This window comes from Ciconia boyciana, chromosome 19 (assembly GCF_034638445.1).
Source record: "Ciconia boyciana chromosome 19, ASM3463844v1, whole genome shotgun sequence".
NCBI lineage: Eukaryota > Metazoa > Chordata > Aves > Ciconiiformes > Ciconiidae > Ciconia > Ciconia boyciana.
Genome location: NC_132952.1, coordinates 3382564 through 3410360, shown reverse-complemented (window position 1 = coordinate 3410360; position 27797 = coordinate 3382564). Strand labels below are relative to the sequence as shown.

At 46.0% G+C, this 27797-nt stretch overlaps 2 protein-coding genes across 2 annotated transcripts; one reads left to right on the top strand and one right to left on the bottom strand.

The window, feature by feature from the left end:
* Positions 1-488: 488 nt before the first annotated feature.
* On the bottom strand, positions 489-5768 carry KIAA2013 (KIAA2013 ortholog). Its single transcript, XM_072884157.1, has 3 exons — positions 4627-5768; positions 3016-3869; positions 489-1491 (listed from the first exon to the last, which is right to left on the bottom strand). The coding sequence occupies exons 1-3, from the start codon at positions 5615-5617 to the stop codon at positions 1465-1467; spliced, it is 1872 nt and encodes a 623-aa protein (XP_072740258.1). The 5' UTR covers positions 5618-5768; the 3' UTR covers positions 489-1464.
* Positions 5769-8955: 3187 nt separating this feature from the next.
* PLOD1 (procollagen-lysine,2-oxoglutarate 5-dioxygenase 1) lies at positions 8956-27752 on the top strand. Its single transcript, XM_072884152.1, has 19 exons — positions 8956-9191; positions 13793-13884; positions 14391-14527; positions 15757-15920; positions 16424-16536; positions 18255-18318; positions 19458-19555; positions 19891-19992; positions 20108-20239; positions 20521-20642; positions 21344-21448; positions 21950-22075; positions 22905-23046; positions 23574-23687; positions 23965-24030; positions 24386-24490; positions 24899-25045; positions 25378-25503; positions 25772-27752. The coding sequence occupies exons 1-19, from the start codon at positions 9110-9112 to the stop codon at positions 25925-25927; spliced, it is 2193 nt and encodes a 730-aa protein (XP_072740253.1). The 5' UTR covers positions 8956-9109; the 3' UTR covers positions 25928-27752.
* The last annotated feature ends 45 nt before the right edge of the window (positions 27753-27797 follow it).

Here is a 27797-nt window from a genome sequence, read left to right as displayed (position 1 = left end):
AAAAATTCAAAGTTAAATCCTGCCCTAGCTTTTCATTGGGAGCACCAAATGTGTCGGATTCATTACTTGCTGGATGGCCATTAAATCTGCTACTTGATTGTTCTCTGGGTTAATTTCTGTGTGTTCTTAAAACTAAAGCTTGGCCTACATGCCTCAAGATAGAACAAGGTTACACAGAGGCAGGGAAATGGAGATTAGCACCACCCTGTGTATTTCAGTCTTTTATTGTGCCTTCCAAATTGTCTGTTCCCAGCTTAGACCCATTTATGTATTATTTTCCACACCGTACTTCCTTTTAATCCAAGCACTTTTGTGGTCAATACTGGCCACAGATGTAACATAAGGCTCTGCTTGTTTTAACTGGGTGGGGAGCAAGGGGAGGAGAGAACACAGACCAGGGGAAAAAAAAAAAAAAAAAAAACAAACAAAAAAAACCCAAACCCCAAAACAAAAAACCCCAACAAAACAAAACAACCACACTTTGGTGATCAGATTAGACTGAAAGATATTTATTTAGAAACAACAGCTTTGGTATTTTAAAACCAAACAACCTTTAAATCACTAGAAACTGGGATGCCTCCTCCCATAGCCAAAACAAATCAATGCACAAAGTCTCAATATGCTTAGAATAGGAAACCTGCAGATCAGCATTTCCAACTGTAAATCCAGAAAACAATTTCATTAACTTGGTTTTGCACTCTACAATCATAAAGGCTGAAAAACCTGTTACCAGCACATAGATACCTACAGTTCAATTGACTGAGTTGTTACTGAAGTGGAGGCAAAATTATTAACATCCTCCCCCTCCCCCCAAGCAATAAATTAAAAAATGTATACCAGAAAGGAGGTTACACTAAAGTTTTCTAGTTAAGTTAACTCTCTGAAGGGAATCATCATTCTTTATTTTCCTGTAAAATTAAAAAACAAATCAAAATATCAAAGGACTTGGTATATCTTCAAGTATTTTCACCAAATGGATTACTCTTAGGGAACGGAACAGCTTACAAGGAAAAGAAACATCTGTTACAGAAGCTTCTGGGATAAACTCTTGAATAACCACACCTTCCAAGTCTCAGGTTCCTCTCTTAACAAGGCACAAAAGGATTGTTGCTTTCAAAAGGTCCTTGTTCTCAGCTGCAAAATTGTCAGATGTCTTGTGCAAATGGAGGCTGAAAGCACGACTAAGTTCACTTGGACACTGGGATGTTCCCATTCAATTAATAAAACAGAGTGTTATTTCAACACCATTAATCTTGCTTACTGCTACAGAGATTTTGAGCTTCAGCTGGCTTCCATTTCATCCCTGTTTCTGGAATCAAGTTCTGCATCATCTTCATTTTAAGTAGGTCCAATTAAGACGAGGCAACAGACTTGTTTGCTGTACACTGCAAGGCTTTTTGCAGTGTCAAGAAGGAAGAGGTGTTACGTCAGCCCTGGTGCGTAGCTGTGAAGCTTCTCGGCATTTCAGTGAATAGTGTCAGGGACAGTTACCTGTAGTAATGGTTAACAAGTAATTCTGTAAAAGGCAGAAGGCAAGTTTTGTACATGACAAAGGCAACCCGATAGACAGCAGTGAAAAAAGGACATAATTTTATAATTTCAAGGACACATTTCAGGATGTGTGTCAGGGTGCAGCTGTATACACAATAATTGAAAGTACTTCCTGACCGCTTCCTCCTTTTGCACTAAGGTTTTGACCATGATCATAGGCTTATAACTGCAGTTGTCTTTGATATACATATCTATCCTACCTCTTCCTAGGTTAGTTTGTCTAGCCACAAGCACCTTCCATTCTCATTCTTTCAACGGATGACAGGTATTCAGACCTGCTTGGGATCAGGCCTGATCTCCAGTACTCAACATTACAAAGCCAGTGAGCTCACAGGGAAGTCGCCAGCTGACTTTAAACACCCCTTACATACTGACTGTCACGTTTAGTCCTGTACCTTCTGTCTAGCCTTAGCTATCCAAAATTGAATTTGCTTTTATAATTTGGAAAAACAGGGCAATCTAAAGCTAGAACTTTTCCTCTGACAGCTCTATTTAACTATGTCCTTTTTATTTTTTTTCTTTTTTTCTTTAAACATAAGCTACATTTAACTCTGTTCAACTCTAAGGAAGGATGCCTCTGAACCATATGGCTAGCTCACACAGTAAATCCAGTCTCATCTTTCATTTCCACTCTGTATCAACACACAACCAGAAAGTACCAGTACTAAGAACAGCAATCACCTTCTATTGTCTATTCTGTGCTAAGTTTTTACTAGCAACTAAGTTTTCTAAGGCAACTCAAAAACAAGAATTTCAAATCCTTTACACCAAAGTGAGATGCAGTAGAGCTTGAAGTCAGAACCTCCAACTCACAGTAAAAAGCACTCAGTACTTTTCCTAACACAGCTATGTATTTTGTCTGAATGGGAGAAACACTAGCTCAGCACGTTCCCAAAACGATGGTGGTAAATGTCGTTTGATGGAGGACTGCACAGTGTCTATAAATCTGCGAACATTTACCAGTAGTTCTAACAAGTCAGCACCTTGACCTAAGAACACTAGCTTGCATTTTGTGTTCTTGGATGACGCATCACACATTCAAACCAGGCAAGCGTGCACGTCTCCCACACAGTAGTAAAGTATAGCAGCTCTCCCACAAGCATTCCGGTACTGCATAACAAGAAACATCATTTCGTGACGCAGCTGCAACTATTGGCTTAAAAACAAACAATGTCCTACACCAATGTGTGGAAAAAGGACAGAAAAACTGTGTCTGCCTCGATCTGCAGCCTTACAAATGTTTAAGAAGGGCAGACGATGGATTTACCTTTTCTAATGTTTGTGAGCCCTACCACTCCAATCCCTGCCCTAATCCTGCTTCTTGCAAGAAGAGGTCACAGATCACTTGTTGCAAGAGAGACTGAAAATCCTCACAGTCCAAGACAGAACCTCCCTAGGCACAGCTGACAGAAAATCAGGTTGACAACACTCAGTGGACAGCAGCCAAAAGCAGCAGCCTTATACCTTACTCCTGAAGAGCGGCTTGGCTCCTGGCCCGCAATACTCGTTGTAGATGAGTTTGAACAGAAACAAGTGAAACAATGTGATTAAGGAGGCCACGCTGAACCAGAACAGGAAGGGTAAACCTGGGTATTGCTTGGCCATGTGTTCCTCATGAGCCAGAATAGCTTTTAGATGGAGCGTGTGTCTCAGGTCCTGCAAGTGGATCAAATCCGTCGATATATAAAGCAGTGGTGTGATGGGTTGAGTCACCATGACGGGGAACGTATGACCTCGTGCCTCTGAGGTCAGCTCCACAGGCTCATTCATACAGCCTGCCTCACACGCATACAGTCTAACTGGCTTGTCTTGGAATTTCACAGACACATGCAAGAAGGGTTTTCCTTCAGCATCCAGCAGAACAGCTAGATTAATCAAGTCCTTATTGTAATGGATCCCACGTAAGGAATAGCTGTTATGAAGTACATCAGGGTCAGCCTGAAACTGAAGATGGTTTTCTGTGAACTGCAGACCCCCAAAACTAAGCACCATTCCCTGCATAAGTCCATGGACTCCAGCTGCCACAAGACCCTTGCATCCCCGTTTCTGGAGAGTTAGCTTCCACAGGTCTGAGAGTTGCAAGATCTGGGCGACACTGGTCAGCTTTGCTGGCCACAGGTTCTCTGCATGCATGGTCGCGTGGCCACTGAAGCAGTGGTCAGCATAGTTCAAGCTGGCTTCCATTTTTTCTCTGTCTTCACCACTAATGAGTGGATCTAGCAGAGGAGCTGGCACGCTTGACAGCACATAGTAGAGGGTCATGTTAACAGTCTCACTGGATGGCGTATGTGAATCTGTGATCTTTCTCATTTCAACCCCTGTAATAAAAGAAAACAACCAAGAGTCAGAGAATCACACGTGCATATGATTAACTAGGAAAAAAAGATAAAATGTGCATGTCGTCGCTCAATACACAGGCATTCTTTAGAACATCTAAGAAACCTTTGCTTATGAAACACTGAAGTGAAATTTTTCCTTGTATTTTCTCAGACGCTCTCTCTGCTACTTGGAGTTTGAACGCCAAGCTCCCACTAAAGGCAAAGCTAGTTTGATATACAGATGCCTTACGGAGCTGTCACCATGACTCCGCAAGAATGATCTGTCAATGTCTATCTTTTTACTGCCTATAAAACAGCAAGTTCTGCATTACTTGGGCAGCTACTCTTCTATGTGAGGCCATTAAAATCTTCAGAGAAAGCATCCTTGTAGGACAGTCCATGGAGAAATCTGTCCTTTATACTGTCACTAGAGGTCAACTCTATTTCCAATTTAGAGCTGACATGCTGGGCAAATCAGTAAGGTTCCTGAGGACGTGAAAGCCAGCACATCCAGAGTTTTGATTAGAAGTGTTCTTCTATCATTTCCTTTATGCAGTAAGGAATACTCCACTTCTGTAAAGTACGCTGGGTTCCAAACCAGGAATGCTGTTTTATTATCGCACCACGTGCCTTCTGGCCCCTGAGAGAAACCCGTCAGGAAGCGTGGAGCCTCTGGAGACCTTACAGCAACCAGGTCACTGAGCTTTCAGCTGCCCTCTAAAGCAACCCTTTGGAAGTGGAGCATCACTTCCCTTACCTGAAATGAACAGGTCTGACCAGGTCTGTTGGTGCTCCTGGAAAAGATCTTCCACCCCCATCTGCATCACCTCCAGCATCTCTTTCTTGGCCGACTCCCTCAGCTTGCTGAAGGTCTCCTCCAGCCTGGAGACCTCGATGGGCTCCGAGGTGTACACCACGGAGAGCACGGTTTCGTCGAAGTGGGATTTGGGCGCAACCTGCACCCGGCTCACGAGCTTCTTGGCAGCCACCACCATAAGCACCACCTTGGGGCTCCCGGCCAGCAGCAGGCGACCGGAGGAGAGCAGGAACTGCCGCTCCTCCGCCTTCTCCAGGCTGGTGGCGAAGCGGCCGCCCAGCGAGGGCGCAGAAGCTGGGGCCGAGGCCTCGAAGGCGGCCACCCGCTCGGTGGGGTTGGCAATGCGGATGCGCTGCAGGTAGAGATGCGGCCGGCTCCGGTGGGCCACCACCTCCTCCCGCACCGTCACGCAGTCCCCGGCGCCCGCCCCGGGCCCCGTCTGGACGCACCGCACCCGCCGCACGGCGCCGTCCCGCAGGGCCGCCAGCGCCGCCCGCGCCTCGCCGCGCCCGCCCAGCGCCCTCAGCCGCACCAGCGCCGGGTACTCGGTGGCGAGCGCCGGGCCGCCGCCGGATCCCGCCGCCGACACCCAGAGGCGGCCGGCGGCCACGTCCAGCAGCAGGAAGCCGTTGCCCGCCAGCGCCAGGCCCGGCCCCGGCCCCGGCCCCGGCCCGCCGCCCCCGGCCGCCTCCTCGGGCAGCGGCAGCGCATCGCCGCGCTCGGCCTGCGCCCGCCAGGCGCCCGTGGCCGCCTGCAGGCAGAGGGCGGCGGCGCCGCGGGGCTCGGCCCCCCGCCCCGCGCCCCGCCGCGCCCGCGCCGCCCCCAGGTACCAGTAGGCGACGAGCAGCAGCGCCAGCAGCAGCAGCAGCCGCCGCGCCCAGCTGCTGGAGAGCAGCCCCGGCAGCCCCTTCAGCCGCTGCTGCAGCCACATGGGCGGCGGCGGGCCGGCGCGGGAGTCCCGTCCCGTCCCGTCCCGTCCCGTCGCGTCCCGCGGCCGCTCCCCGGCCCCGAGCCCGCCGCGGCGCAGCGACCCTCACGCCGCCATTGCCGCCGCCCGGAAGCGCCGCGCCGTGCGGCAGCCCTGCCGCGCTTTGCGGCGCTTTGCGACAGCCCCGCCGCAGGGCCCCCTGAGGAGGCGCTTGGCGGCCAGCCCCGGCCCGCCCCGCCGCCGCCGAGGCGGGCCCCACCCCGGCTCCGGGCCCCCTCCTGGCTCCGGCCCCCCCGGCTCCGGGCCCCCTTCTGGCTCCGCTCCCCCGCCCCGGCTCCGGGCCCCCTTCTGGCTCCGGGCCGCCGCTGCCCCTGCCCCGCTGCCGACAGAGGGAGGGGCGGGACGCCCCAGGCGAGGTAGCCGCGGGTGTCAGCCAGCAGCTTCAGCCTGTTTCAGCACACGGCCGAGGTTTTCTCTTTCCCGCCCGGGTGACTGCACCGATGGGAACAGTGTGGAGCGGGCCTGGAGGAGTTTTCCGTAATTCCAGTGGCAATTGACTGCTGGTATCACAGCAGAGCCTAGTGTGGGAAAGGCAGTTATACTCTATCAAACTTTATTCCACTGTGTAGTAAATAGAGGAACAAACTCTATGATGTGACTTAGATGTGCACGTCAAGTCACGGACAGCTTTGTACTCCGGTGCAGCTCTCCAAAGACAGCAGCAAGCTACACAGAAACACTGTGAGCTAAAATGAAGTGTGAAATTCCTGACCAGATAGAGCCGGTGAACCAGCTTAGTGGACTTAGGAGCAGTCCAGCTTAGGAGCAGAGAGCTGCTTCATCTTAACTTCGTCCTGCAAATGAGCTGTTCGTTTGGGGCGGGGGGGGGCACTGGAATCAGTAGAACGGTGGGTGAGCCCCTGTCCCTTGCACGTTTCACTGGGGCTGGTGTTTTCTCAGAAGGTCTGGTGTGTTTTGAGGCTGCTTTAGAAACGGAGCTCTGAGTCTTTAGGAAGTTGCTGCTTTGCTTGGAGCACGTGTCGCACGTACTCGTTGGAACATCTGCATTGGCAGCTGCCTCTGTTTAGAAAGACAGGCAGCTGACTCCAGCCAGAGCGCACAAAGCAGTACAAACATAGAAACAGGAAAAAAATATGCTTGCTGGGTTGGCATAGCTGCAGAATGCAAACAGAGTTGTCAAATAGGAACAGCCGGAGTACAGCAGTATAAACAATGATGCATTCATGAGTTCTAGTGTGCAAAACCCCTTTCTTTTCAGAATGGAGAGACTTGACGTCATTAAAATGAGAAACTTGCAATTTTTTAAATTCTAGATTGAGTCACAGATCTCAGTCTGAGGTTTGAGGGTGAGGGGCTGAACACCTTTGCTGTGGCTCCTGGCTTAAAGTGTTGAGGCTGCTAAAGATTTATCAGGGGCTTCATCCGGGCCTGCAAAGTACTGGAGAAACCTAAAGTGAAAGTCTGGGGGTTTTTTTTCTTCTTTTTTTATTTAGTGAAACTGGCAGCTTTGCAAAAGGAAGTTTCCTGAAATCACCATTTTAGGGAGAACTAGTATTTCCTTGGACTGTTGCCTGTAGTACATCATTTGAGCATGAGGACTGTTCTGTTTGCCTGGTGAGGGAATTCCTGCTTTGGGGAGAGGGAATGGATACAAAAGTGCTTTGAACACACTCAGGAATACTCTCACTGAACAAACAAATAGTAATGGTAGTTCTTTGGGAGGATGCTATTATGAAGCATGGAGAATATTAGTTAGCTACAGTGTGGCCCTTCTAACGTGCTTAATTTTTTCTCCTCCAAGATCATACCTTCTTGGTTTTATTTTGAAAATCTGAATCCTATGATCCTGTGATTTCTGTTAATTGAAAGAGGTGGTTTACTGATAGAAAACAGCAGACTTGGCCCTCAGAATTTTACACAGCCAATTTTTTTTATTAAAACTGAACTCTGCAACGAGGGAGGCTTCTGTATTATCCCAGTGCTTTTATGATGCCCTGTATGTTTCCAGCTGTGTGTTCCATAGCCCCAGACCAGCTAAGCGATACATATTGCATTGAGGCATTGCGTTTCTTCGTTATCTCAATGCACACGCCACACCATCACTCAGCACGCATCCTTCACTTTTTATGCCTGCCAAGCCACTCAGTACTGCTCCTTTCTCCCTGACACCTTACCTTCCTATTGTAACGTGCTCCACGGGCCAAGCTCAGGTGTGGCTGAAGACTCAGTGCCTCTTTCAGCGATGGCTTCAGCAGTATACCGCGACGTTGCTTTCCATCTACTTCACGTCTTACAGAAGAGTACATAACATTTATACAGCCTTTGTCATTCTGTGAGTTCTTTGCAGACAAGTAAATGTTATTGTTCGCACCTTACAAGAGAGAAAATAAGTAACCAACATTAAGAAATGTTGCTTTCAGTAATTGAAGCAAAGTTGGGTTTAATTATACACAGTGCCTAAGAAAATGGCACTGTCGCTTCTAGGTATTTGCTTCGGTAGAAATAATGTGTTGCTCAAGGCCTCACGTAAGGTGTGCGTCAGTGCTAGCTCCTCATCTGGTGTTCTGCAGGCTCAAAAGGGTTTCCCTGCATCTAAGTCTTACATCCACTGCAGTATAAAAATGACCCTAAACCCAATTTTCTTTTAAAAGTGTAATTTTATAAGACAGGTTTATTTTGCCTCTTCTCAAAGTTAGGCAGAATAAACTAGAAAAAGATGCATGGATAAGTCATCAGGGCTAGAGCAAGAAAACCCAGCACAAGGACAAAGAGATAAATGTAAGACTTAAAGACATATATACGGCCAGAGAAAAAGTTAGTATAGCAAACAAGACCGCAGCAGATTTTGTGTTCACCAAGGACATGCATGAGGTGAGATGACAGGTGGAAAGACGGTGTTTCGTAAGGGCTTCCCGTTTCCAGAGCTGTGCACCATCCATTTCTGGTTTGCTTTTTCCACGCTTAATGACTGTGTCAGCCAGATGCAGCCCAGCACGAACCGAAGCTGGCCGGAAAGTGAGCCCCTTCCTCCCACGCAGCCTCGCGTTTGCTGAACGCCCGTCTCTTCTCTGCGGACCCGTTGCCCCGCGTCCTGCACAGCCCCCGGCAGCGAGGCTTGCTGGACCCCGCACGCCAGGTCGCGTTCCCGCAGCTCCGCGATCGAGCTCCGCGTCCCGGCCCAAGGCAGATGCTGCCGGGCTCTGCACAAGCCTCGGCCCCGCGGCTTCCTGCTCACTCTCGCAGCGCGGCCCCAGCTGCCTCCCCGCCTCTTGCGGGGGCCGGGGCGGCCCGGGAGGAGGAGCCGCCGCCTCCCCGCTTCCTCCGCCCGTCCCCGCCGGGCGGGTCTGGTGCGTGGCACAGGCTCCGGCAGCCCCGGAGCTTTCTGGAGCCGCCGTCCGCCGGGTCCGTCCCGCTGGCAGCGCCCCCGCTCGGTACCGGCTCCCGGACCGGGATCCAGGCGGGGAAGTCGCCTCCATGGTGCCTCCGGCGGTGCTGCTGGCCTGGGCGGTGCTGGCGCTGCTCGGGGCGGAGGGCGGCCGTGCCTCCGAGCGGGAAGGTAAGGGGGTCTGCTCCGGGCAGAGGGCGCGGACCGGCAGCACGGGGAGCTGGTGGCCAGGCCGGTGGACGGGCACATCCGCTCTCGGTGCCACCGCCGTCCGTGGCGCCCCGGTCCAGCTCGGAGGCGTTGCGGTCCAGCTCAGAGCGCAGCGCCCGCTGCAGAGTCTGAGCCCCCGGGCGGCATCCGGAGCCTGCTGCCGAGCTGGGAGGCGGCGCACGGGCTGGCGTGGGTGTCCTCCGCACATGCTTCTGGAGCGCCTCGGTTCCCGGACAGGCGCTCGCAGCTCCGAGTTGTGTGAGACGAGCCTGGGACACCATTTCATCCCAGTAGGGTACTCACAGCCCCTTGGGTTGCATGCCCCCTGGGTCGGCCCTTCCTGCTCTTGAACTTACACGGTTCAAGAGTTAGGTAACCGAGAGCATTTGATCCCAGACTGGCCACACTGCGACCTGAGCTCCGGGATGCTCCTAAAATAACATCGGTCTATCCCCACATAAACAGTTGGTAGATGCTCTGAGGAGTAGTTGGTGGAACAGTAGAGGATCCGGGCAGCTGCAGAATGTCAGCCAGCCTGACAAAGAGGTTCGCACACTGTCACTCTGCCAAGAAGTTTGGATAATTATCTCTGTCTTCATTAGAGAAGTGGCAATTAATAGGAGATTTCATCTTGTTACCTAGAATATTTCCCTTCACGATATGTGATTCTGGTATAATTACCTTTACTATATATATTACTTAATACAGTTAATGTGTATCCGTGGGAGTGTTGGAAGGGGAGTTCTTTAGCTATAGTGCCATAACTAAAGCAAAATAATTTCAGCATTTAGGATAGCTATTAGACAAATGTAAGTAAGAAATTAATCTCTCTGTGCTATCCTGTCTTCCTTACACACCCCAAATCTTCCATGTTTTTAGTAAGGTTTTAGAGTGCACTAGAGATATAGAATTGGGTGCTGGGAAAAGAGAATGAGGTATGTTGGTTAGGAAGAGGAATTTGGAATTAACTGCTTTCTGAACCCATCACTTCTGGCATGGCTCGAAGAAAAAATGCCTTACCTTTTCTGTGCCTCAGCTTCCCTGGAGTAATGTGAGAATAATGATACCTATCTTCTCTCTTGTGTATTCTTTTAGATCTCTGCAAAAGCTCTAAGCACAGTTATTTGGAGTTAATTGAAGCTTTAAAAATAAACTTTCATAAATGTAAATTTAATACAGAGATTATATTATCCACTATTAAATTGTGCACTGATTTTTTCTATTTGATCCCCGTATTAATGGTATTTTCTTGGACACTATCTTAACAGGAAGCGGCAGAGTAAGATTTCCCAAAGTACAGCCTAGGGATAAATTCATTCCTTGTCCTAAAGTGCAGCTGCAGCTGTGCTTTCCCTGTAGAGTCAGGGCAGAAGTAAATAACTCTAAAACTTTTTGTTACTGAACTCATCTTGTCACTGATTTTTACTCTTTGTAAGAACTCAGAAGTCTACCCAATCATTTCACTGTGCTGTTGATATCAGAGTCCCTGTTCCAGTACTTTGTCCCTACAGGATCCTTTTCATCTATAGTGCTCAAAAACCCTCATAAAAGTGATAAATGTCCTCTATTATCATTCTACAGATGGAAAAACGGAGGGATAACAAGATTGGCTCCTGGTTGCATAGCAGAGCTGGCAGGACAGCCCAGCTCCCCTGGTTCCTACTCCAGCGCTTGCTTCGTTAACCACACTGTTCATATTTTGCAGCCATACCATTACTAAATGTATACGATTTCTAATTGTCAGCATGGCCCAAGGAGCCTCTGGGCCCAGGAGGCCCAGCTTAACAGAATAGGCTACCATCTCTACGTATGAAAAGTAACTGTGACATGGAAAATAGGGAAGCATAAATCTGCTTTTGGAGGTTTTAAAATGTCTGCATGTGATACTGAAATTAAAAGGGTTTACTGCTCTGTCTCTGGAAATACCTCTCAGCTGCACCAGTGTTCAGCAAAATCTTTGAGAAAGAGAAAAAAGGGTTAAAGGAGAAGGAGCAGAGGCAGCATAGCTCAGTACAAGCTTCTAGTAAGGGACTGAAGGAATGTCTCTTGGGATGGAAAGCTCTCGCTACTGCAGAGATTTCTCAGAACAGAGACTGAGCTTAATGTCTCTGAGAGTCCTACCCCCACAGACCAGTAATGAGAAGGGAATCTGTAACTTTGAATTCTGCTGGGGAGGATAATTGTCTCTGTTGGCTTTTCCATGCCCCAGTGAGTTCACACCGCGGTGAAACCTTTTCTGTCTTAGAAATGGGACACCGCTTCCTCTTCATCCGTGTGAGCCTTTAGCTCTTGCATCTCGTCCAGCAAACTTCTGGCAGTCATATCATAAACCGTTTGTTGCTTTCTGGGGGTGGCGGCATGAAAATGAATTAGTGATTTATTTAATGTGAGATGCCTGAGAATTCAGGCTGAAATAATTGCATAGCAGTCAAGCTCTTTTCTTTCTCTCCTTCGTTTATCGTTATTATATGCTTTCTCCTCTCCTTTCAGGTACTAGAATTTGATGTTTGTCTTTACATTCCTCTCTGGCAAGCCCACATTTGCCCCCCTCTTCGTTGGCAATATGATCTTCACCTTCTCAGAAACCGTGAGCTCAGAGCTATCTAATAAAGCTGCCATGGTTTTCTGCATGCCATCGTATGGCTAGAAACTTTAATGGCTTTAACATATTCCCTGAGGACATAGATACTTTACTCATTTGTTTGCACCTTCTGACTGGACAGGACACAAGGAACTGGAGTGTGCTGGAGAAGCTGGATTAGGAATGCACTTCATACGTCTAAAAATCTGCCTTTAAAAACTGCACAAATGCAGGATTGATATTATTTTATCACTCTCTTTGTCTGTTTGTGTGAATGTCTAACAAAATACAATTAGAACTGACCTCCTATTGACTGTTCTCAATTTCTCCTCTCTTTTTATTCTGATGCAGGTAAAGGATTTTAGGAATTTCCTTGGGAACATGCTCTTTCTTCTTAACTTGGAGTCTTACACTTATTTTTTACTTTTGCTGCCTTTGTCAGGTCTATCTAGGACTCCAGCTCCTAGATCCTTCCTCTCTAAGATCAGACAGAATATCAGTTTGGGTACACTAGGAAGATGCATCTGGTACGTCCATTGAAAAAAATCATTGTTCCAGAAGAAGCCTGCTCAAGCCAAGAAAATGTGCTTTCAGTTTTTCCTGGTATTTTCTGATGTTAAAATCGGATGGCCAGGATTCACATTTAAGCACTGTTGCCAGAACCTATACAAATTCCTACTTAAGCAGAAGTTTTAAGATGAAGTATAGCATTTAATCATTACAATGAAGAAACCAGAGCTTCCGCATAAAAATCATATTCCAGTGGTACTATAGAGAAAGTTCTGAAAGAGAACTTCAGGATTTAGCTTTGTCATTTTGAAGGGACTGGAAATGAAGAACAAGTTTAGGAGGAGAATGTAAATGAAAGTTATGGCAGAATTAAATTCACATTGTGTATGTATGAAAAAATCTGGAAAACACCTCAAGAATGCAGTAGAAAATTGGAGCAGCCATGGAGAGAGAATAATAACATTCAGCCTAATTTTGGTCTTCCCTACACCCAGTCAATGCTGAGTGACAAAAAAGCAACTCTGTGGGTAACAGGAAGCCAATTGCACTAAATGGATGAGTTCCAAATGGGCATTTTGTAGTAGTTCTATTTTTTATCTTCAAGTTTAATTTCCTTCATGCTCTATGTGAGAGAAGAGAATTGTAACTCAATAGCAGGGCAAAAAAACACTTAATACATTATCTTTTATTTTTCTAGCTCATAACTCAGGCAATGGAATTGTATCTTTACATAATCTCACATTTTGTACCCAGAACCAGGTTCTAATGTCCTCTGCAAAGGAATAGTCTTGCTTGTGCTGCAATTAGTTTTGGGTTCTTCAATCAAACACTGAAATTTGAGGGCACCTTTGCCACGTTCTGTCCCCTGTGATAGTTAGTTCCTCCAGTAAAACATTGGCTATGTCCACGCTTTCTTTTTTTCCCTCTATGAATCTTTGATGAGTTGGTGCCAAGAAAATCCAGGCAGCAAATAAGTAGGATTTGAGGCTGGTTTTCTTCCTGACGTTGAAGCTTTGTGTGCAGTGAGAACACCTATAGTCCTTAAGATTGCACAGCATAGAGATGATTGGGTGAGGTGTAAGCAAGCTGTTTTCTTCTCAGTAGGATATGGTAGCTCCACAGCTAGACTACCTCCCTTGCCCGATTTAAAATGAACCTGGACATCTGTCAATGTCATATAGAACAGACACAACCCGTGTCCGTGAACAGCAGTGACTGTTTGTGCAAAAGTTGGGACTCCTGGATTCTATTGCTGGATTCGTGATCAGCTTAAATGTACTGGGAAAGTAATTTTGCTTCTCAGTGGTTGGATTTTGACTTCCTTTTGTCAAATCTGTCAAGTACCTTCAAGACTATTGATCCCTACCTTGACTCAGTATCTGATAGTAAAGCCTCTTCGTTAGGTATGGAACAGCTGGTTGTGAAAACAAGGCAAGTTGAATGTGTCTCTTGTGCTTTCTCCTGTATGCAGAAAACCTGTTGGTTCTTACTGTTGCCACCAAGCAGACTGAGGGATTCCAACGCTTTAGAAGATCAGCCCAATTCTTCAACTACAAAGTCCAGGTGATGGCTAGCAGCCTCAGTGGTGGTTGGTTGAAGGGAATTTTGAAGTGTGGAATGGATAAGACCTGGCCACAAAATGATTAAATAAAAGCTCAAGAGAGGACACACCTACTCAGTTGTCTGAGAAATGCTGTGACTGGGGTATTTCTGCAGCAGTCTCTTACTCTATCCTGACTGGTGGCTTGAGATGAGATCCATAACTCCGGATGAAGGGAGCCCCATGGCACTTTTCCACTGCAATGCCAAAACACAGTACACAGCGTGCTCCTGTCCCTGTTGCTGAGAGTGCTTTGTTACTGTGCTACGTGTCCCTCTGACGGTCCCTCGCAGAGAATGGTTCAAAGGCTGGCGTATATACCTAGTCCATCTGACCTGATGCTGGTTTTTTTGTTGTGATTTGCACTGGGAGTTATCAGGACTAGTAAGGTTGTGGGTTCTGGTCCTTTCCTGTGAGTCTTGCTGGGAAAGTGACCTGTTCAGTAGACCCTGTGCCTGTCGTTTTTTAGGTGCTGGGGCTGGATGAGGAATGGCAGGGTGGAGATGACAAGAAGCCAGCGGGAGGTGGGCAGAAGGTCCGTCTCTTGAAATCAGCTTTGAAGCAGTATGCGGATAAGGAAGACTTGATCATCCTTTTCGTAGAAAGGTAATGGGTTGGAAAGTATTTGCCATGAACTGAATCATAAGGCTGTTTGGACAGGTTCTTACCAAGAAGAAATTAACTGTGAAGTAGATTGCTTTTGGAAGGTGTGTCCAGACCTCCTCTGTTTTTTTCCCCCTGAATTCTCTGCAGTTGCTTGAGAGTTGCTCAGAGCTGCATCTGTGGCAGCTGAGAAGGTCTGATCAGAATAGGCTGATTCCAACTCTTGCATAAAGTTGATAGCGTTATACCTGTTTCTGCCAGCGTGGAATTTGGCTGCCTCTATCTGCAGAGAATGAGTGGACAATTTCTGTGGATCTATGCAGGCCTTTCTTACCAGAATTATTTGTTTTATAAGGTGAGGCAGGCTACAACACAATCCTGAGAGCCAAGAATTAGTCTGCCAGAGAAATGTGAAGAGGGAAAAGGATGGTTTGGAGTCTCAGTGTCTTTTCATACGCCCAGCAACAGGCAGGGCTGGGATCCCTGTATCTGTCTCTAGCTCCCATGGCAGGGAGATCATCTTTTGCAGCTCTGAGTATCTGCTTGTGTTTAGAGTTGGGAATGATTAATCTCTAGAATGAGCAACTCACCAAAATGAGTCTGAAGTATGCAAATCCTCTTGCAGAAAATGCAGGTCTCATTCTGGGAGTGTTGCATGGGAATTAGTTGGTTCTACCCAGTACTGAAGAGATAGCGGCTGGCGTGCAGCATCCAGTGGCTAGTGTCCAGCATAGGTTCCTCCTGACGATTTGCAGGGAGCTCAGTGGAGAGTGGCAGGATGCCAAAAGATGTAAAAAGCATGATTTATGGGTTTTTTTAGTCTAGAAAGGAATGGCAGAGTAATTCTTCCTCCAATAAGTAAAAAGTTGTTAGAAACAGTGAGGGCACCAGGGCTTCACAGTTCCAAATGGGGGAAAAGCAAGGAGTGATCAGCATGTTTTGCAGCTTGGAAGATTTGTTTTTATCATCAGTGAAAACTTTGTAAAAAATAAGAACGGGCGTAAGTTGCCCCAAGCCATTGTAGAATCTTCTGCAGTGGAAAGTAACATCTCCCACTCTGTGAATAAGATTGGACTTTAATTAGCTATAATTATGACAAAAAATGTAATACTGTGAAGCAGAACTAAAAGAAAGGGGTTCGTAAAGGATTAGCTGTTTCTAGAAACTTTTAATGCTGACGTTTTTCTGACTCCATTCCTTTCTGTGCCTTTCTTGTCTGTCTTTTACTCTAGCTATGATGTACTTTTTGCTTCGGGCCCCACAGAACTGCTGAAGAAGTTCAAACAAGCCAAGAGCAAGGTGGTCTTCTCAGCAGAGAACTACATCTATCCTGACAGAAAGTTGGAAGCCAAGTACCCTCAGGTGCGAGACGGAAAGCGCTTCCTGGGTTCTGGAGGTAAGACGCAGAACCTTCTTTCATCTGAGAACCTCTCTCAGCTTTTTCCTCCTATTAGAAGGCCTTTGAGAGAAGTAGCAAGGGACCAGGTGTGGAAAGTATCTTTATAGAAGATGGTGCAAACTGAAGCCCTGTGCATAACTGGCTGTAATGGAAAGACTAACAATGCTCCTGTCTTTTACCTACGGAGGGGACATAGCTATGAATTGCCTGTAGAGGATAGGAACCTGCTTCCTATCCCTTCTCCCTTTTCAGTGAGACTTGTCATTCAGGGTGTGGGTATCTGAGCTTTTCTGATGCTGAAGATTACGGGTTTGATCCTGGTGTCATTCCATGTTGGAAAGTGCAGTCCGTACACACCTTTGCTGAAAGCTGGTGTATCTCTGCAGCAACACACAGTGGAGTGAGACTTTGTGTGAAAGAAGTGAGAGTATGTGTATACAGGAGTACTTCCCTTCCTTGGTTGTATGGGTTGAAACACCTCTTCATACTCATTCCCACAGGCTTCATAGGTTATGCTCCAAACCTGAAGAAGCTTGTGGAGGAGTGGAAAGGACAAGACGATGACAGTGACCAGCTCTTCTATACAAATGTCTTCTTGGATCCAGAAAAAAGAGTAGGTGTAGCTAGATTTTGGGATTAGGGGGAGTTGTCTGAGAAGCATTGCTGTTAATCCTCTGTGCAGTATCCCTGTTGACAGTAAAATAAGTTAATCACATACATATTGACCCTTAATTACTGCTCTGGCATCCTTACGTGAAAAAGGCCAGTAGTATGTCTAGTTACCCATTTTCCTTCTGAAAATTTGCATTCTAGCCCCTACCCCCTTGTTCTGTTATTAGCACTTTTTAAGCTTAAAATGTTAATGGGAAGATAGATGTCTTAAAACAAGTCTTACTGGAAACTCATACCAGTATCTGTATGTGCTGATGTTTAAAGCGATTGAGTGTGGCAGAACTAACCAGCTTCCTCCCAGGGGTGTGAAACCCAGACTTTAAGTGTGTATCCTCCCTGTAGAGTGCAGTGCTTGACTTAGACATATCCAGCCTAGCACTGAAGTACATTGTAGGTAAAGGGGCAGATGAGGCCTGAGCAGATTTGAGGTGGTAAAAGGGACAAAGATTCACAGCCTTGTAGCCACTCTTGTGCCACAGGACAGGGACCGTAGGCATCACAGTGGGTAGCTCTGCTGGAACAAAGAGGCTGCCACTGCCTTCCGCAACACCTCCAGATCCTGGCTGACAAAATCTGTGTCAGCCTATGTAGTGTGCCACGTAACATCATACAGAAGCCTGGAATGGACCCTGGAAGCATCATTGCCATTCCAGCACTGTGTGGTGCACTGGCCGAATCATCCAGCCCACAGGGTGATTCTGCTTCCGTTGTCCCTGCCCCGTTCTGCATTACGCAGTGCAGTCTGTCCCTGAGAGACACCACAAATGCATGGGAACTAAGAAGTCAAACTGTTACAGTAAAGTCAAGAGGAAGCATTAGAAATGGGAAACTGCTTTCAGACTGATTAGAGAAGGAGTTGCACTTTTTTACCAGCAGGGCTGGTGAAAAATTCAGAACAGCTGCACTTTTTTCCTTCCCCAAATCTGAATATGGCCCATGATATTTTAACATGAACAGTTCCTTTAATGTTCTCATCTGCAGTTCTGGCCCTGTGCCACACAAAGGCTGAGTAATTCCACTGACTTGGCATTCAGACAGCGGATGTTAGCACCCTGCTGTCCTTTCCAGTAATCAATCTAAATACATGCCTGGAGGGAGACTGAACTCTGTTAAGTCAGAGCTGGATTTTAGTCTGACAAAAATCCAGTCAGAGTGTGACTTGCAGCTGGGGATAAAAACAAAGACTGCATGAGCTGGCCTTGCACCCTTACCGTGTTCTGGTTTGACACCGGTACCTGGGGCAACACTTGGGGTAACACTCGCCCTGTGGATAGATGGCAAGAAACTGTCTTCACAGCAGATGTTTTTGATATCTTGGCATTCCTGCATATTATACGTGGGTTTTATATGACTGTGCTGCAAGTGTACTTCGTTAATATGCTACGTATTATTATTGGCACACCCACAGCAGCTTTAAAATATTTATTTGCATGGTTTTGCCTAATATAATAGCTTTAAATTGTTTTAGAAATGGCGAATTGTCCCAGATTCAAGTGAAAATGAGGATTAGCTGGGAGTGGTTTAGGCTTCAGAGCTTGGAGAGTATGGAAATGATTATAGGAATGTGATATATCTTCGCTCAGCATGGGGTCTCTCACATGTAAAGAATGGATGCCCACTTGTGTTCTAATTAAGATTATTTATCTCACTCTTTTAAAGGAAAGTATCAACATCAGTCTAGACCAAAGAAGCCGGATCTTCCAAAACCTAAATGGAGCATTAGGTGAGATGGAAGAAGGAAGCTCATTTCTCCTTGGAATGCAACTGCATGCTGACACCAGAAATAAAGTCGTGTTGTGGCTGAAGGGATTAAATTTCAGAAATTCCTGTCCCTGCAGAATAAGCCTCAGTAAAAAACCTCTGCCAGAGTTCTGGGATTTATTTGCAATTCCACTGTGACCAACTAGGTCCTCATTGCAATTCCCTCTTCACTTGGGGGAATACAGGTCAGGTTTTCCATCTTACACCTCCTTGCCACTTTGATCTCCAAGCATGTCGGATTGCATTAGCCTTAGGGATTGAAACTGGGAGGGACTTCAGTGCAAGTAATAACACATAACCCTGCCTAGGGCTTGCCTGTCTTTCCGCTTCAGAACTGCGTGTGGAATGCCACAGAAGGTGAGATGCAGCCAGACACTGCCTGTGAGCACTCACTGACCGTACCAAGCTTCTGACCTGGCCTGCTGATTGATTGATTTTCCTAGTCCTGGCAAAAGTGATTTACTTACTCTCCTGACACTACTGCCTAATATTTTCAGTTTATAGTCTTGCACCACTCCATCTTTATTCCAGTCAGGTAAAAAATGATAACGGCAGTGTATTTTTTGGCTCCTGTGCGTATTACAACAATGATAGACTGGAGCTTGGATCTGTACTAGTCTGTTTTCCAAAGGATTTTGTGTGGTTGTGTTGAGGAGACATCTTGGAGGATCTCTGCCAGGAGGGTGGACTTTTGTCTGGACTGAAAAAGAGAGACAGCAGGTGCATAGAATGCTTAGGTGAGAAGGGCCTGAGTCCTCCCTGGCCATCAGTAGCTGTTCCTCACAGCACGCTTTGTCAATGGCAGTTTTGAAAGACTGTTTCAGTGTGACTTCTGCCAATTCCCAGTAGAAGGCGTATTTGCCAGCCCAGCAAGCTGCACTCTGTCCAGCTTCCCAGCCATCCTCCTGTTACCTCACAGGATCATTGTGAACATTTTTTTCTCCTTTCTGGATATGGCCTGCAGCCCTTTAACTACTTGTGCGTGGTTATCCATGTCCATGCTTTCCTCTTTCAGCAGCTGTTCAGTAGAAATGAGGCATTGTGCTGCTAATGATTAATAAAAGCCTTCCTCTGATAACATGATGGCAATGTCATTTCCAGATGAGGTAGTTCTGAAGTTTGAAAACTCACGAGTGAGAGCAAGAAACTTGTTATATGACACTCTGCCTGTGGTGATTCATGGAAATGGGCCCACCAAGGTAAGTGGACGTCCTGAGGGAAAAATTTGATATGTATTTGTTGCAAAGTGACCCTTTAGGTTCGAGTGCATCAGGTTACTGTCTTCCCATATACTGACTTTCCCTGTGTACATTTACATTTGAGAAACAATAAGTGGTCCAGGTCCCTAGCAGCAAGATGGGTCTGGTTCAAAGACCAGCTTGTAATTAGGCCCTCAGGCTGTCAAGCTTTTTAGGTTCTTCAGTCCAAGAGGAAGGTAAATGAAGTTCTGATGAAATGTGATCTTACACTGGGGGTAGATGCAAAGAAACTCCTCTGCCTTGTAATGCATAACATGTCAAATTGCCTTTTGCAGCTGCAGTTGAACTACCTGGGCAACTACATTCCTCAAATATGGACATTTGAGACTGGCTGCACTGTGTGTGATGAAGGTCTGCGAAGCCTCACAGGTTTTAAGGTAAGGCTGATGCCTATTCAAAGCTCTCAAGACAAGTCTTACAATTACAATGGGATCTTATGTGTCTGATGTGGTACCTAAGCCACCACTTCTCTCCTCTTCTCACTGAATGTAGGATGAGGCATTGCCAATGGTTCTGATTGGCATTTTCATCGAGCAGCCCACCCCATTCCTCTCCCAGTTTTTCTTGCGGCTTCGTAACCTTCATTACCCAAAGCAGCGAATCCAGCTCTTCATTCACAACCATGTAAGTAAAGTTGGCCTGTGATGGTCTTAGCAAATGCGGGGAAAATGTATACCTCCCCCTGTACTGTAGGCACCTTTGCAACCTTTAACTAGACTTCCAGGCTCTCTATAATCCCAGTACTTATCTGCAATGGCACCTATAAGATAGCTCCATCCAGCTGTAAAGATGTGGAACTGGAAAGAACTGTTGCTCATCTGGTTTGACATTTTCAAGAACGGGAGGCTGAGCAGCCTGGGATGAGGCCATCTCATCTGTTTTTCCTTATTTTTCCTTTGGCATAGGAGCAACATCACTTGACGCAGGTGGACTCTTTTGTTAAAGAGCATGGCAAAGAATATCTCGCCATCAAAGTGATTGGACCAGCTGATGAGGTGGAGAATGCTGAGGCGCGTAACTTGGGCATGTAAGTGAAGAGGCCATACATGATGGCTAGCAGAGTCAGCCTGTGTCCAAACTAAGGCAGTCCAGTTTTTCTGAGTATCGTCACTATCAAGTGGATGCTTCTCTTCTTTCAGTCACCCTCTTCTTTCAATTTTCCTAGCATTAACTCCCCATGCCCATTATATATTGGAAAAAAATCAGCCCCAGTATCAGCTCCCTTTCTCCACTTTCAGAAACCAAGTTCTCACTGGTCCTCTGCCCCATTGGAAGGATAGCCCTGTACCTCCTGCCTTCATCAAGCAGTCTATATGCCCAGTCAGAGATCACAAAGAATATATGCACCTGTATCTCTAAAGAGGAGGAGTGTAGTAGTAAAACTAAGAGCTAGTGGCAGAGTATCTTCCTGTCTGTGATCAGGAGGTGTGAGTTTGAGCTCAGGTCTGGATTTAGGCCAGCCATAAATGGGAACCTCTTCAGTTTGTGCTGGGGAAACAATTTGCTAAATGTTGGTTTTGGTTGTGTCTCAGTGTGTGCTATTGGATACTGAATCTGATGTGCTTGTACTGTGCTAGCCTTCTGGGTTGTTACGTTAAACTGAACTTTTCTGAGCACCCAGAAGACGATGTTTAGTCTACAAGGTGAGGGAATTCCTGGTGTTCTGTCCCTTGTCTTGGTCTGTTCTAGGAGGATTTTGATGTGACTTTTCTTGTTCTCTGGCTACAGGGATTTGTGCAGAAAGGATCCTGACTGTGACTTTTACTTTAGCCTGGATGCTGAGATAGTTCTGAAGAACACAGAGACTCTAAGGATCCTGATCGAACAGAACAAGTGAGTTCTTTGGTCTGAGCAATCCTTACTGGTCATCTTTCACATGAGGAATACAGTGAGCTCTTTTATCAGTGAGATGCATAAGGCACTAGGAGAACTGTGTCAGAAATGGCATGTTAGACAAACACCTCTTATTTGGTCTTTTTTTACTGTAGTTGTAATCCCTGGATTTTAGGCAGTGGGATTGCGCAGCTGGTCTTTGAACCAGGACAAAACTAAATTGTCCCTAGTTTTGTCTTTATATAGTCGCTAGAACAAATCGGATTCTAAGAGACCTGCTGCAGGGTGCCGTTAGATAGGAGACTGTGATCATATTTGCCCTTTCTTATGCGGAATTTTATTCCAACAGAGTTAACAGAAGCAGCAACTCTGTAAGTGAGGGAGAATCTAACTCTTATGAGGGAGAATCTAACTCTTATGGTCCTGTGGTTTGTAAATATTTTCCTTTTCTTCGTGTGGTAACATCCTGTTCTGCAATTCCTTTTTTTCCTGTGCTCACAGGATGGTGATTGCCCCACTGGTAAGCCGTCATGAGAAGTTGTGGTCAAATTTCTGGGGAGCGCTAAGCCCTGATGGATACTATGCCCGCTCAGAAGATTATGTGGATATAGTTCAAAGGCGGAGGGTGTGAGTATGCAGAGTGTTTCTTACTGATATAATCCCTCAAATGTAAAGCTTGCTGCAGCACATTATCATCAAACCAGCTAATGTCAAAGAACCAGAGAGCACAACTGTCTTTGTGTACAGAAAAGGAAAAGAAGTCTGTACTCCCATTTGGAAGCTGCTCTATGTTCTCCCCTGAGCAGAGACGATAACATGCTTTGGGCAGATTTTCTTATGATCAGAGTAAGGGTTTAAGAGTCCTGACTCTGCTGAAATCACTTCATCTTACTCATGTCATGTTTTCCCACCAGTGGATTATAGTTAGTGTGATCCTTAAAATCCTGTAAAGTGCTGTTTAATCTTTATCAGATAGTCTTCATAAAATACCAGGTGATCCTTGAATGGAAGATTCACAAAATATAGTTGTAGGTTCATTCATATTCTTGAGGGGTCCTCTTTTTTTTTTTTTTAGGCCATTATATGTGCGATAAATGCTGGAAATCAGCTTATGCACTTTTGGCTGGTTCAGTTTTTTTAAATCACCGGAAAAAAATATGTTGATCTCTCTGGGAAGAGATTTAAGCCATTAATTATGTCCCTAGCAAAAACACACAGTAGCAATTAATTGTTTTCACAGTGGACTAGTATTTGTGCAGCTTAAAAGCTCTGGGCAATATAAGTGATTTTTTTCTGGAATGACGATTCCTGCTGGTATGGTTTCTCCCTACTGTTCTGAGTTGGCTCATTTAGGCAAGCCTGGCTGATACTGCAGTGCTGCCTGCCATCCTCTCAAGTCCAGCAGTTTCTGTTTTAGTGCTATTTCAAGTCTTACTCTCCTACCTCTGTGTTTCAGTGGGCTTTGGAATGTTCCCTACATCAGTAGCGTTTACATGGTTAAAGCCAAGGCTCTGCGATCAGAGCTTGACCAGGGAGATCTCTTCCACAGTGGCAAGCTGGATGCTGACATGGCTTTCTGCCACAACGTTCGGACTCAGGTCAGTCAAGGAGAGAAAGGCTGGCAGGGGAACTGCATGCCAGAGTGGAGGTGACAAGATTAAGTAGTTTCAAGGCATTCAGCTCTGCCGGGGCATGGGACAGGATGAACTGGCATTACTCAATACTGTGCAGGCTTGGAACAGTGTGGGATTTCTATCTTGCTGTGAAGCCACACAGAGCCAGGGACCACTAAATGTGGGTAACATTTTTGTTCTTGGGCCTATTCCGGGCTGTTCTAAATGGGGTTGACAGGGTAAGAAGGAAGAACCTAATCTCACAGCAGCTGTTCTGCTCTGCTTCCAACCCTGGCTGACAAGAGGCACAGAATTACTGGCTATAACCTTTCAAAGTGCCACATATCCAGGGTGGAAATTAAACTGAAGGCCCACAGGAGAAAGAATGAGTAAATTAACAGCTTGGGCAGAGCCATCATCACTGGGGAACTGTCCAGTGCTTATATTTCATAGTGGCTCACAGAAATGTGAGGCCTGGAAACAAAGCTTGATTGTTTTCCTCTGTCCTGCAGGGAGTCTTTATGTACCTGACAAATCGGCATCAGTTTGGACACATCCTGTCCCTGGAGAATTATCAGACAACTCACCTCCACAATGACCTCTGGCAAATATTCAGCAATCCTGAGGTGAGATAACCTGCCTGCTCAGCAGGCTTAGCAATGTGGCATGTGAAGATTTGATGACTAGTTTCACCAACAAGGAAGGTCCAGGCTTTGTAATAACGATGTCTCTCAGGTGGGATGAGGAGCGTAGTCACAGAATTTAAAGAGAGGGTGTTTATGTGATTCATAACATCTGGATCTTCAAAGCCTGTGAAGCACTGCTGCATGAGTGCCTGGCCTTTCACTGCCTCTTTAACCAGGCTCCACAGAAATGACTGGTTTGCTTATCTTTTAACTGCAGGACTGGAGAGAAAAGTACATCCATGAAAACTACACAGCAGCTCTGAAAGGGAAATTAGTAGAAATGGTAAGAAAGTATTGCTCTTATCCATCAGAATGGGAGATTAGCATCAGGACAATGCTTGTATCATCACTTCTGTCATTCTCAGGAGTAAGCAGTTCAGCATGACCTCGTAGTCTTTCAAATCCAGAGGAAACATGACCTTGAAAGTATTTTTAGAGCCAAATCATTCTTCTAGAAGTACATCTCCCGCTCTCTTAAGTGGAAGTGGGGCACGTAAATCAGAAGACCAATTTCTATTCTCAATATTTTAGTTACTTTCCCCTTAAACTGACTCAATCTACAGTCAGTTTAGCCTTACTCCTTTTGCCTCAAGCACCTGTCCTTGTTTCTGCTGTTCTTACCTGTCTACTTTCTGCAGCCCTGCCCAGATGTTTACTGGTTCCCCATATTCACTGACACTGCCTGTGATGAGCTGGTGGAAGAAATGGAGCATTATGGTCAGTGGTCCACAGGTGACAACACGGTAAGAAAAAGCAGGAGCTTTTTGATTTCTGGGTCGCACCATTATCCGTGCTTATTTGGTGGCAGCAGTGCCTCCTGTAGGAAAGCATTAGATCCCACAGTTAAACCAGGAAACTGGAGGCAATACTCTAATTTTGTTCCTGATTAACTCTGTGATTTTGCCCCTGTTCTTAAATGTGAGTTAATTTTTCTGAGTCCTCTTTAGTGTCCTCGGAAGCTACAGAGTTCAGCCCTTCTGATGGTAATATTGTTTACCTTAGGTTTTAATTATTGTTTGAAATGAGTTTTCCATCCTGGAAATTCTGATAAATAAAGGTCATATTTATTTGTAGTTACCAGAAACAAGTGGTTTTCATTTCTGAATTCCAAGGTTCCCATCCTTATGGGTATTTTCATGATTCTATTTCAGGACAGCAGAATACAAGGAGGATATGAGAATGTCCCAACTATTGACATACACATGAACCAAATTGGCTTTGAAAGAGAATGGTATAAGTTTCTTCTGGACTATATTGCACCTATCACAGAGAAACTGTACCCAGGATACTATACCAAGGTATGTATACCTTAGCTTCAAAACTCGTGGCCAGCTCAGCACCTCTTCCAGTTGCAACTTTGTGAAAAGACTGCTAGAGTCCTCTAGCAATACGCATACTACTTCCCAGTATGGAGGAACAGACCCTGGAGTATGACATAAGTATATGCGTCAGGAAATGCGCAGTTTCCCAATGACATTCTCCTGCCTTATCCCAATGACATTCTCCTGCCTTTCTCTCTTAGCAGTGGGATGCAATTTGAATATTACACCCTGCTCTGCAGCTCAGTAGCCATGGACTACTATAGCCCTGTAACCGTAAATGATGTGCATTTTGTTCTTCTCTCCTGCAGACTCAGTTTGAGCTAGCCTTTGTAGTTCGCTACAAACCTGATGAGCAGCCTTCTTTAATGCCCCATCATGACGCTTCCACCTTTACCATTAACATTGCTTTGAACCGAGTTGGAATAGACTATGAGGTAAGTGTTTGCCAAGGTGTCACGAATGCAGTACAGCCTCTTGAGCAGTCCAGGCAGCTGAAAACCGTTTCCTTATCCATATCTGGCTTCTTCACACTAAGGATTGCAATTAATGGCTGGGCTAGGGTAGAAAGATTTTTGAATGCATCAGAACACTGGAGATTCCCCAGGCGCCTTCTCACATTTCAGAAGGGCTGCCAGAACGCAGAGACTCTTTCCCTGAGATGCTTTTACCAAGCTGACGTGTCTCTTGTTTTGTTTCCATCAGGGAGGAGGCTGCCGGTTCCTGCGCTACAATTGCTCCATTCGAGCTCCACGGAAAGGGTGGACCCTTATGCATCCAGGACGCCTGACCCACTATCATGAAGGTCTTCCAACCACCAAAGGAACCCGTTATATCGCAGTGTCCTTTCTTGACCCCTAGAGCCATGCTTCACAGGAAGGACCTTTCCCTGGCCCTGCTCACTGCTGACTTAGAGTGGAAACAGGGAATGCTGCTGAGAATTTCTAAGGCATTGATCAAAGCTATTTGGATATTGATTTTTAATGATATTTTAAGACTCCACTACTGGAAGATCTCCCTCTCTGATACTGCAGGTAATATCTAGGAATATTGCTGTAGAATTTGGAAGGAGATTTTGTGCCTTCATTGCTGATTCTGCTCCTCATCGGCTGTTTCTTGGACATGCGATTTACTTGAACCTTCACTGATTGGTTGGCTTTACAAAAATGCTTTCTTGGACTGGAAATCCAGCTTTTTGGAGGCAAGTCACAAGCTCTATCTCCAAGTAGCTGGAAGCCCATTTTCATCCACAGCATATACGGGACTGGACGTTAGACAATAATTCCTGGATACTATTCCAAATATAAACCAATCAGGGAGCTGACTCCAGGAGTCATAACAGTTAAATGTCTTACCAGATGAAACTCAGTAATAAGAGCCTGAAGATCATCTGATTCCTTACCTCTTTGCAGTCCTTGGAAGCATATCACAAAGTTGAAAGCAGCAGCAGTGGCAATATAGGTGCTTCTGGTTAGCTAAAGGAAGGTCCGCTAATGATAGGATTTTACCTCTGGGATTAGAATGAAGAGATAAAAGATAGCCTCCCTGTCCTCTATTACTGCAGCTAAAAGGAGCATGCATACCCAGACAAATTCAGACCATGTTGGTATGTGTAGATAAAATCTAAGAAAGGGAAGGCTGAGAACACTAAATGAGTCAGGAGGGCTTCATTGCTGAATTGTCTCTGTTCTATCCCATGTTAAGATTGTCAAGAGCTCTAATCAATCTCTGGATAACAACCCAGAGGTCCCAGTGGTCTTTGGTGGCCTCATTCTAGTTCTCAGAGATTGTTTTGATAATTTTCTTTGCATCTAATTTGAGTGGCCCATCAAAGAGCTGTTCTCTGGTACTTAGAGGAATTCATTATTCAGCGTTTCTATTATTTGAGATTCCAAACCAAAACACTCCACTGCAGACACTTCTCCAGTGGGGTTGAGGCTGGTAGAAATGAGTGGTTGGAAAGAGCTGAGAGATTGTGGTGAGCTGGTAGGTGTAAAAATCTGTCTAGACTAGACCCATGGTTATAGAGGGAAGGGGGAGACACCTTTTCTGCTGTTGCCTGTGAGATACCTGCTCTGCTTATCAGACACCGTTATGCTCTGAGTCTGCCAGACTAGTCATATTTCACAAGCAGTAAATTCACATCATGATTGCCCTTAGGAAAAAAAAATCTTCCTTTTAGACAGTAGAAGCTGGAGCCACAGGGAACTAATTGTCAGGTGTAGAGCCCCTTCATCTAGCACGGGTTGCATTAATGCAGGCAGAATAGCTTTAGACGTATAAATTCTGGCAGGGAACTTCATGCCATTTGAATGGACCTGAGGAAGGTGACATAGACCTTTTTCCGCTGCTTTCCATGCGTTTTTAGGTCTATTTCAAGGTGACACACTCAGGCATGCCCAGGGGAGAAAAATCCAGGCAGGGACAATCAGTTTGAAAAGTAAAACAGTAATAAATCTTGTTAGGTGAAATCCAGAACTATCTGTTACCAAATGAAGGGACTCGATAGGCCAATCGTTGAGAAGATGTCAAAACGGTGTATGTATTTATTCAGCAGGTTTTTTTTCACTTATTTTGTCGTGTCTTTCCCCTGCTCAGTATGGCGATCGGAATTAGTTAGGAGTCTGTCACACGAGATGTACAATCACAACAGGGGAACTCGCATTAAACCCTTACCCCACGGTGACGCCGTCAGTGCCTTTGATTCCTGCGGCGGGTGCCCGAGGCCGCC